This window comes from Carcharodon carcharias, chromosome 14, assembly GCF_017639515.1.
Source record: "Carcharodon carcharias isolate sCarCar2 chromosome 14, sCarCar2.pri, whole genome shotgun sequence".
Taxonomy (NCBI): domain Eukaryota; kingdom Metazoa; phylum Chordata; class Chondrichthyes; order Lamniformes; family Lamnidae; genus Carcharodon; species Carcharodon carcharias.
Genome location: NC_054480.1, coordinates 132,652,755 through 132,663,372, shown reverse-complemented (window position 1 = coordinate 132,663,372; position 10,618 = coordinate 132,652,755). Strand labels below are relative to the sequence as shown.

Here is a 10,618-nt window from a genome sequence, read left to right as displayed (position 1 = left end):
AATAGCAAATTAAGAAAATAAATTTGTTGAAATAGCTATTTTAAATGTAGCAATTTTGTAAGTTCACTTGAACCTCCAATAGCCTGCAAAGGACTGTTGCTGATATATTGGAGCAGATGTTCAATGCATTCATACATACAACAACACCTTGCATTTATATAGAACCTTTAGCATAGTAAAATGTCCCATGGTGTTTTGCAGCATTGTAATCAGACAAAAATTGGCACTGGCTCATTGTGACATGAGCGACCTAAAGTGACCTAAAACTTGGCCAAAGAGGTATTTTCTAGGCAGCATCTTCAAGGAGGAGACAGAAGTTAAGGAAAGGAATTCCAGAGCTCAGGGCCTAGATGGGCAAAAAGCACAATCGCCAATGGTGGAGCGAAGGGTGTTGGAGAGGCACAGGATGACAGAGCTGAAGGGGCGCAAAGTTCTCAGAGGGTTGTAAGGCTGGAGGAAATTACAGAGATAAGGAGGTTGGAAGGACATGGAGGGATTTGAAAACAAGGAGGAGAGTTTTGCATTTGAACTTTCCCTTCTCCACCATTTTAAATGGGGTAACAACTCTGCTAAAATACCAAATATAAGAATCTCATACAAATGCATTAAGCATTCACCTGGTAAGATCAACAGTTATCGCCAACAGGCTATGGGTAGGAACTCCCTGTTAAGTCTGTGCTAAACTGGTACACAATATTTAGAGTGCATTCCAGTAAACTGCTCTTCATTATCTAGTAAGCAGTTAGCTAGAGGTGAACAAGAGAAATCTCATCAAGAAGTTTAACCACAATTGGACAAACATAAGATCATAACAAACAGGAACTGGAGTCGGCCATTTGACCCTTCGCATCTACTCCACTACTCAACAAGACTCATTTTCTACTACAACTCCACCTTTCCAAATGTCCCCATTATTCCATTAATTCCATCAGTATCCAAAAACCTATGAAATTGTTTTGAATATACTCAACAATTGACCATCCACAGCTCTGTAGAGAAATCCAATGGTTCATAAACCTTTTAGTGAAGAAATGTTTCCTCATCCCTGTCCTAAATGGTCACCCCAGCACCCCACCCCCCCCCACCCCCCCATTCTGAGGACACATGAGGAGTAACTCAGGTGAACTTCAAATTAGAGTTACAGCTAGGAATCAGCCTCATGGCCCATTTTTGTCCTGAAGGCATTGGGCATTGCTCCAATCTGCTGTCAGCTCCCCAAAGCCTGGTTGTGTTGGCAAGTCACCCAACCCTGGCGAGGACAGATAATGATATTGGTGCCAATTTCCGTTCTCACATACCAGGATTCACTTGATAAGAAACAAAAAGCGGATGATAACTTTGGCTGACTACCTTGCTTCTTAGCACCGACCCCCACAACATCCCCACTCCGCGCCGCACCCCCCACCCCCGACCTTGTCACCTCCCCTAATCTGCCGGCATGAAAACAAATTATGCCAGTTGTCTGATAATAAACCGATGACCAGGACTTTGTGTTTCTGAGGCGTGGTAAACTTTGGGCTAGAGAACCGATAAAGTTGCTATAGTAATTGCGTGCTTATCAGGTGAAAACAATCAACATTGTTGTGATATTTTATACAAAGTAATGGTATTTCTTGATATATTAAAACAGAAACACTGATATCAGTTGTGATTAATTCACAAGTAAAGACACTTTCCTTCGATGACACTGTGAAACGCCTCAAGGAAGTTCAAGACTTTCCCTTCTCCAGTGAAAAGTCACTTGATTTAACGAGACAGGCCGAAATAAGCATTGTCGGGGAGTCAACCTCCTCCTTAGGTTTGTTAAAGTTGCTCCCACTGGACTTGCTCCTGCTGTTATCTGCAGTTGGTGCTATCGGCAAGCTCCTGGCTACATTTGAGCCCACCAGACAGCAGCAGAGGTACTTAAGGAAAGCCCCTCGCATCTCCCTGCTGGACAAGGTGTAAATGATGGGGTTCAGGGCTGAATTCAGCACGGCCAGGGCAACGCACCAGTCTGCTTTGTAGAGGATCTGGCACTGCTTGGGGCTGCAAGCAACGTCGAGCATCAGGAAGATGAAGAGCGGCGACCAGCAGGCTATGAAGACACCCAGGACGATCATGACCGTGCGCAGGAGAGCCATGGCCCTCTCTGAATGGCTGCTTTTGGCATTCTTCCGCATCTTAATCTTGCGGCTGCTGGTGCTGACGAGCCGGTAGATGCGGACGTACAGGATCACGACGGAAAACAAGATGATGGTTAAGATGGTGATGCAAAAGGCGACGTAGCTTTTGGCAAAGAGCGGCAGCATCGTGGAACACAATTTGAGCCTGTTGATGCAGCTCCATCCAATTTGAGGCAAGACTCCCAAGAGAATGGAGATCATCCAGCAGGCCCCCAAAAGCAGGAAAAGCCTGTACTGTTTCTTGGAGTCATATGGTCTCATTTTCACCATGGTCATATGCCTTTCAATGGCGATAGCCAATAAGCTGAAGGTTGAGGCACACAAGGCAACAAACATACTGCCCTCTCTGATGAACCATTCGGCTGGTGTCAAAGTCAGAGTACGGGAACCAGACATAAGGATGTTAAATACATAGGCCACCCCAGCCAAGAGGTCGGAAAGGGCAAGATTCCCAATTAAATAGTACATCCGTGTGTGAAACTTCTTGTTTTTCCAAATAGCCACGAGGACCATTATGTTCTCAATGACTATCAATATACAAGCCAGTAGGAGTACCACAACCTTGGCGTTGTTTGGAACACCCTCTGTCCTGTTTTGCAACCGTCCTGTATAATTATAATGCCTGATGATGATCTCATTCTCCACATAACCATTGGACAAAGCCATTCCTCCACCAGTGTGTTCGTAGGGATTCGCAAAGACACTTCCTTGTGTCTACTCGGTGCATGGAAGCATTTCAAACTGCAGAGGGCGCTGTCAACACATCTGGTCCAGTTCACTGTTGAAGTTTGACCATGATGGGCTCGGAAATCATGTAGAGTTTCAATTACAGCCTTCGATTGACATCTGTGACCTGAGGGAAAATATTTATAATGGTATTAGACAAAATTAGATTTCTGTAATGCCAAAGGTTCAATATTTCAGGGATTAGAAATAAAAGGTGAAACTGGCTGCTGGGAATACAAGTAGAAAGGCACTGAATGAGAGGAACTTCATGTTCCAACATCTGACCCAGGAAGGGTCAAAGCATTGACCACCTCCAGGCTCACTCAGGGAGCAAGCAGTGGCCAATGCTGGGCTCCCACAGAAACTAAACACTGCCCAATCCAAGCCCAGGGTTGCTAACTCTGGTGGGTCATATTCCTGGAGGTTTCATCACATGACCCCCCTACCTCCAATGGCAACCCCAGCCTCTAACAATACTACGCTACCCGCCCCTCTCCAAAATATCATAACCAACAAACAAAAATTTTCAAGGCAAATAAAATGAAAATAATTGCTTTGATGCCTCATTAAATCCTCACGACAAATATCCAGGTGCTTAATCATTAACTCGTGAAGATAATTCATTAGGGTTGGCGATCCCACCTAGCACTCAGTCCTCCATGCCCACTGCCAATGAAGGGTCCTTGCTTGCTCAGTAAACAATGACACCTAAATATACTTAACTGCGCTGGACTCTCAATGTGTTTATCTTCAAATCCATGCAATTTATAAAATCCCATGTACAGCTACTTGAGAAAGCAGCTCAGTGATGTACAAATCCATGGAAAGCTTTAAACTGATACAAGGGCGCCTCTGTTATCAAAGACTTGTATTTATATAGCGACTTTTAAAACTTAAGGGTGGTCCAAAGCTCTTTGCAACCAAGTACTTTTGAAGTACAGGAGGCATATTAGCCAATTGCACTCAGCAAGCCCCCACAAATAGCAATGTGATAATGAACAGATAATCCGTTTTTAAGTGATGGTTGAGGGATAAATATTGGCCAGAACTCCAGGGAGAACTTCCCTGTGATTCTTCAAAACTAAGCCATGGGAGCTTTCATGTCAACTGAAGAGTGCACATGGGGGTCACAGTTTAACGTCTCATCCAAAGGGTATGAGCTCATCCAAAGTTGAGCCTTTCAGGCTCCCTGTGCTTGGAAACTGAGACAAGTACCACAGGGAACAATAACTGATGGCTCAGCAGGTCGCAATGTGCAACAGACATCATTTCAGTTGCATCTGGCACCTGTGAGCGATTTTAAAACAAAATGCTGGTTATACAGAGCAGCTCCTGTCAGCATCTGGAAAGAGTAAAGATGGTTTTGCCTTATCCGGTATAGATCCTTTGTCAAAGCCAAGTTCTTTACAAAGGGCCAGATTTGAAACGGTAACCCCTTCACCCTTAACAGAGGTTAAACGACCTGCTGGGTATTTTCCACATCCTCTGATTATATTCCAGGTTTGTTTTTGTCTCAACTGGTGTTCGACAGCTGCTTTCCAACACTGATAATTTCCCAAATTATACCATTCAGCAAGTCAATCTACGCACTTCACAAGCAAATTACAGCACTTAAGGTAGGCATTAAATAATGCTCTTGGCCAAGTTAATCTACAATAAATATGATAACATTCCTAGCCGTGTCCAGGTACAATTAAGTAATCCTCTAAAATTCTAAAATGCTGAAAGACTTTAATTGTTTTTATATGCTGCACAACCCATGTCAGCTGAAAGTAATGTGTCTTCACACATTAACTGCATAATCTAATTTGCCTAAACCTACATGACACCTAAACCACTGTAGCCATGTGCAATGTTGAAGAGGCTTCCGCAGAGCAACCCCATGAAGATTTACCAGAAAAGTGCTGTGGATACTCAAAAGGTCTGTGGAGAGAGGGTCAGAGTTAACCTTTCAGGTAAAGTTCGAAATATAATAGGTTTTGAGCAAGTGAAAGTGGGGGAGGGTGTGAAGAAGAACAAAAGAGAAGGTCTGTGTCAGGGTGGAGGGCAGGAGAGATTAAATGACAAAAAAAAGTTTTCATGGTGCAAGGCCAATGGGGGTGGTAATGGGGCAAATATAAAAACAAAAGATGCATCTAGAGGAGATATGAACAGCAGGATCCTGAATAGTTGCTGTCCAAAAGTAAAGGAAATAGTGAGAAATGAGAGAAAGAAAACAGCAAAAAAAAACATTATTTAATTCCTCCTACCCTCCACCCATCACAGATTTTCTCTTTTGTTCTTCTTCCCACCCTCCCCACTTTCACTAACATATTTCTAGATTTTCCCAGTTCTCATGAAAGGTCACAGACCTGAAATGCTGGCTCTGTTTAGCTCCACCCACGGACACTGCCAAAGCTGCTGAGTATTTGCAGCACTTCTGTTTTTATTTCAGATTTCCAGCATCCACAGTGTTTGTGAAAATTGACCACAGCCTCATTAGGGCGCTTAACCCCCTGCTAATTTAGACAAGGGAGAACAGAGCTGCACACACACATGCTGAAGTCTGTTAAGTGACCTCAAGCCGATACTGATCTCAAACTGGTACCTGTGGTCAATCCACGATAGACTGTTCACTATTTTTACAGTTTAATGTTTAAATAAGTCAATCAAAGTTTGACACAAACATACATCCATAAATTGCTAATTAATAATACAACTAATATAAAAGGGAGTGATTTAGTAGTGCTGTCGGGGAGGGTTTAAACTAACTTGGTAAGGGTGTGGGAACCCGGACATAATACTAAAGAGGAATACCAAAGCGCACAGAACACTGGGAGAGAGAGATGGCAACAGAGTAGCAAATAGAATGTTGTTAGGTGGGTTCAGAGTAAAGGGGAAAGTTATAAATTTGAAATTAGAGTTACATCTTGGTAAATAAGATTGGTGAGTTGCAAACACAGATCTCCACATGGAAGAATGATGTGGCTGTAACAGAGACCTGGCTTAAAGAAGGGCAGGACTGGGTGTTAAATATTCCTGAATACAAGGTGTTCAGGAAAAGATGGAAAGGGAGATGGGTGGCATTGTTGATTAAGGAGACCATTGCTGGACAGGAAGAATGTCCCAGAGGGATCAAGGACAGAATCTATTTGGCTAGAGCTAAGGAACAAAAAAAGTCCAATTACATTACTCAGTGCAGTCTATAGGCCACCAACTAATATGTAGAGGGACAATTTTGCAAGGAAATTACAGACAAGAATTACAGAGCAGTTATAATGGAAGATTTTAAATATCTGAATATGGGCTGAAATAGTAATACTGTAAAGGGCAGAGAGGGCAAAAGTTTTTAGAAGGTATTCAGGAGAGTTTTCTACAGCAACATGTTTCCTGTCCAATGAGAAAGGAGACATTGATAAACTTGGTTCTTGGGAATGGTCAGGGCCATGTGGATCATGTGTCAGTACAGGAACATTTAGGGGACAGTGATCATTGTATCATAAGGTCTAGCTTGGCTGTGAAAAGGACAAGGAATAATCCAGAGTAAGAATAATTAACCTGGGGAAAACCAACTTTAATGGGACAAGAAGGACCCAGATCAATTGGAATCAAAGGTTGGCAGGAAAAACTGCAACTGAACAATGGGCTACTTTTAAAGATGGCATTTCCCACAAAGGGAAAAGGTAGGGCAAATAAATCCAGAACTCCGTAGATGACAAAAGAGATGGAGATTGAAATGAAGAAATGAAGAAGAAAAAATATGCTTCTGACAGATGTCGGTGGATAATATGATCAAGACCCAGGCTGAATAAAGAAGGTTCAGAGTGGAATTGAAAAAGCAAATAAGAGAGCAGAGAGAGAGCATGAAAAGAGACTGGCAGCTAACATAAAAGGGAATTCCAAAGCCGCCCATAGGCATAGAAATAGTAAAAGGGTAGTAAAAGGAGGAGTGGGCCTAATTAGGGGTTAAAAAGGGGATTTATGCATAGTAGCTGGGGGCATGGCTGGGGTACTAAATGAATATGTTGCATCTGTCTTTACCAAGAAAGAAGATGCTGTGCAATTCATGGTGAAAAAGAGGTAATTAAGACAGTTAAAGAGTTTGAAGGACAACTGATATAGAGGAGGCATTGAATGGGCCGTCAACACTCAAAGTTGATAAAAGACCAGGACCGGGTGAAATGAATGCAAGGATACTGAGAGAAGTGAGAGTGGAAAATGCGAAGGCTCTGACCATAATTTTCCAATCTTCCTTAGACTTGAGGAGGGGGGTGGTGTTTCCAGGGGACTGGGGAATTACAAATATTACACCCTTGAACAAAAAATGGTAAAGATAATCCCAGCAACTACAGTCAGTTTGACCTCGGTTGGGAAGCTTCTAGAAACGATAATACAGGACAAATTAATAGTCACTTCGGAAAATGCAGGTTAATTAAGGAAAGCCAGCACGGATTTGTTAAGGGCAAATCACGTTTAATGAACTTACTTAAGTTTTTTTGATGATGTAACAGAGAGGGTTGATGAGGGAAATGTTGTTGATGTGGTCTACATGGACTTCCAAAAGGCATTTGATAAAGTGCCATATAAGAGATGTGTGAGTAAAGTTCAAATTCCCAGAATAAAAGGGCCAATAGCAACATGGATAGGAAATTGGCTGATTGACAGGAAACAGAGAGTAGTGGTTAATCGTTGTTTTTCTGACTAGAGATAGATTTACAGAGGAGTTCTCCAGGGGTCAGTGTTAGGTCCCCTGCTCTTCCTGATATATACTAATTACATAGATCTCGTTTCACAGGGTACAACTTCAAAATTTGTGGTTTTTACGAAACCTGAGAGTATTGTGGGCCATGAAAAGGCTGCTGTAGAACTTCAAAAGGACATGTTCAGGTTAGTGAAACGGGCAGACAAGTGGCAGATGAAATGCAATGCAGAAAAGTGTGAAGTAATTCATTTTGATAGAAAGATTGCAGGCAGACAGTATAAAGGGTACAACTCTAAAGGGGGGGGTGCAGGAGCAGAAGGACTTGGATATTTATGTGCACAAGTCATTGGAGGTGGCAGGGCAAGTTGAGAGAACTGTTAATAAAAGTATCCAGTATCTTGGGTTTTATAAATAGGGCATAGAGTATAAAAGCTAAGGAGCTATGCTAAACTTGTATAAAACATGGGTTTGACCTCATCTGCAGAATTGTGTCCAGTTCTGAGCACCACACTTTAAGAAAGATCTGAAGGCATTAGAGAGGGTGCAGAAAAGATTAATGAGAATAGTTCCAGGAATGAGGAACATCAATTACTTAGATAGATTGGAGAAGTTAGGACTGTTTTCCTTGGAGAGGAGAAGGTTGAGAGGAAATTTGATAGAAGTATTCAAAATCATGAGAGGTCTGTACAGAGTAGAAAGGGAGAAACTGTTCCCATTGGTGGAAGAATTGAGAACCAGAGGACACAGATCTAAGGTAATTGTCAAAAGAAGCAATGGTGACATGAGGGGAAACTTTATCACAAAGCAAACGGTTAGGATCTGGAATGCGCTGCCTGAGAGTGTGGCAGAGGTAGGTTCAATCGAGGCATTCAAGAGGGAGTTGGAATTATACCTGAAAAGGAAGGCTGTGCAGGGCTACAGGGGAATGGTTTAGCTCCTTCAGAGAGTCAGCATAGACATGATGGGCCAAATGGCCTCCTTCTATGCTGTAACCATTCTATGATTCTATATTATGTTTTTCCATTGTCTGCATTACAACAGTGACTACACTTCACACAAGTAAATCATATAGTCACAGTCATTTACAGAGTAGAAGGAGGCCATTCTGTGGAGCAATCTGTCCCGTCCCATTTCCCTGCTCTATCTCTGTAGCCCCAAGTGTTTGTTTCCTTCAAGTTCCCATCCAACTTCCTTCATTGATTGTAAAGCACTTTTGAAGATACTAAGGTTGCGAAAGGAGCTATATAAATGCAAGTCTTTCTTTCAGCTATTCGGGAAAGGAGGGACTGAGCAAAACCAATGAATTGTTTCTTTAGTTGTCACTTTCATCCAATTCTGACTCTTCAGAATCGATTGGATTTTCATCCTAGTTCTCAGTCTGGAATGGGACCTTACGGAGGGTATACGCAATGCCTACACTGCAGTCAGAAGTTTCAGTGGGAATTATGCGCACACTTTGGGAAGGGTGACAGTGTCGCAGACGTTCCTGATAAAACAAAGGAAGAATTTACCCATTTATACAGAAAACGACTCCATTGTTGAGGTGAAGAATTAACAAACAGCATTTAAAGAAAACAATTCACCGATTTCTCCAGTATAAGCAACACACACTGCTATTAATAATAAATTAAAACAGAAAATGCTGGAAAAGTTCAGCAGGGCTGGTAGCATTTGTGCTCCAACTTCTGAATTAGCGGGTGAACCTGCAGAAAAGATGTGTCCCATTTCTTTAACATCTGAACTAATAATTGGATCCCTTGACACCAAAATGAAAGAGTCACGGAAACTCAGCTTGCCACCAGTTCAAGGGGAAGGGAACTTTGCTGCTTCCATCCCTCTTCAGGGCTGGTGAGCGACCATTTCCCGGCATCGAGCAACCAAGCTGGGGTTTGCAAACCTGTCAGTCCCCGCTCTCCCGATCAGTGCTCCCAATGCTGTTGTTCAACAGAAATCCTTCTGACTCTCTCGCTTTCTCTGTCACACTTTTGCTCTCTGTCTTCCTGTGGTTCACTCCATCGCTTGTTCATCCCCACCACCACCCCACCCCTCAGCCCCCCCCCCCCCCCTTTTCCTGTCTTGTCTTTTTTTCACATCTCTTTGTGTGTCTGTTTCTGCGTCTCCCTCTAACTTTCGCTGTCTCTCTCTCTCTCTGTGCATTGCTGTGTACATCTCCGTTCCTGGACTTGTTTCTCTCCCTGTTTCTGCTTATGTCTCTCACTCAATCTCTGGGTTTCTGCCTCTGTTCCCCTATCTATAATATTAATCGTTACACCGACAAGAATTATTCTGCCAATTAAATGATTAACAATGCACAAACGCACGACTTAAGTTTTATACAATTTCCATAATTATTACACCTTGTAGTGCCCTACTTGTTTATTAGCCAGCAAAAGTTAAGTTAAATATATTACAACAAGCAGAGAATTAGTCTCACGATGCTTTGCTCAACTTTCAGGCGCACCTAACTGAAGTTCCAGGAACAATTCACACACCTTCAAGATTTCCAGTGGCACGGGCAATTCTTTCCAAGTCTCTTACGATTTGTTCCAATTTCCCTTACAATCACTGTAGGTGCAAACACACACACACACACACATACACTTCAGACAGTTTGGAGCCAACAGCCTTTCATATTTTATGTACTCGGCACAATATGAAATACCTCATTCGATTTCAGCAGGTTCCTGTCCGCGGGAACTGGGCTACAGTGAATTTTTTTTAAAGAGCGCAGCCAGTCTCTTATTTTGTCTGAAGGAGGCGGGACATTAAAGCTGCCATCAATCCCTAAGAAAAACCAGCTCCACTCGCTCAAACCACTGTCCAATCGACGCGCCCAAGTCGTTCACTATTGATCCCCTGCCAAGAGAAGTGACTTTCACCCATCGTAATGTTTATCACGCGTCATTATTCGAGTTGTGTTTTCTTCCTGAAGAAAATACTTCGAAATTATGGCTGTGTCAGCAGTGTCTCTCACCTTCGAGTCACAATGTTCCAGGTTCAAAATAAAAATACCTGAAAAAACTCAGCAGATCTGACAGCATATGCG

At 42.6% G+C, this 10,618-nt stretch overlaps 1 protein-coding gene across 3 annotated transcripts; it reads right to left on the bottom strand.

Annotated features, from left to right (window-relative positions):
- Positions 1-1,411: 1,411 nt before the first annotated feature.
- LOC121287321 (sphingosine 1-phosphate receptor 3-like) lies at positions 1,412-10,280 on the bottom strand. Of its 3 annotated transcripts, none has more exons than XM_041205099.1 (2): positions 10,235-10,280; positions 1,412-3,018 (listed from the first exon to the last, which is right to left on the bottom strand). In XM_041205099.1, exon 2 carries the CDS (start codon positions 2,829-2,831, stop codon positions 1,710-1,712), a length of 1,122 nt encoding a protein of 373 aa, XP_041061033.1. In that variant the 5' UTR covers positions 2,832-3,018; positions 10,235-10,280; the 3' UTR covers positions 1,412-1,709. The 3 variants fall into 3 exon arrangements, with proteins under 3 accessions (XP_041061033.1, XP_041061032.1, XP_041061034.1); XM_041205098.1 differs by having other exon boundaries at positions 10,065-10,269; XM_041205100.1 differs by lacking the exon at positions 10,235-10,280 and adding an exon at positions 9,470-9,551.
- Between the last annotated feature and the right edge of the window lie 338 nt (positions 10,281-10,618).

What these genes read in the sequence shown, in the direction of transcription:
- LOC121287321 (XM_041205099.1), bottom strand. Translation starts at nt 2,831, where the DNA reads ATGGCTTTGTCCAATGGTTATGTGGAGAATGAGATCATCATCAGGCAT.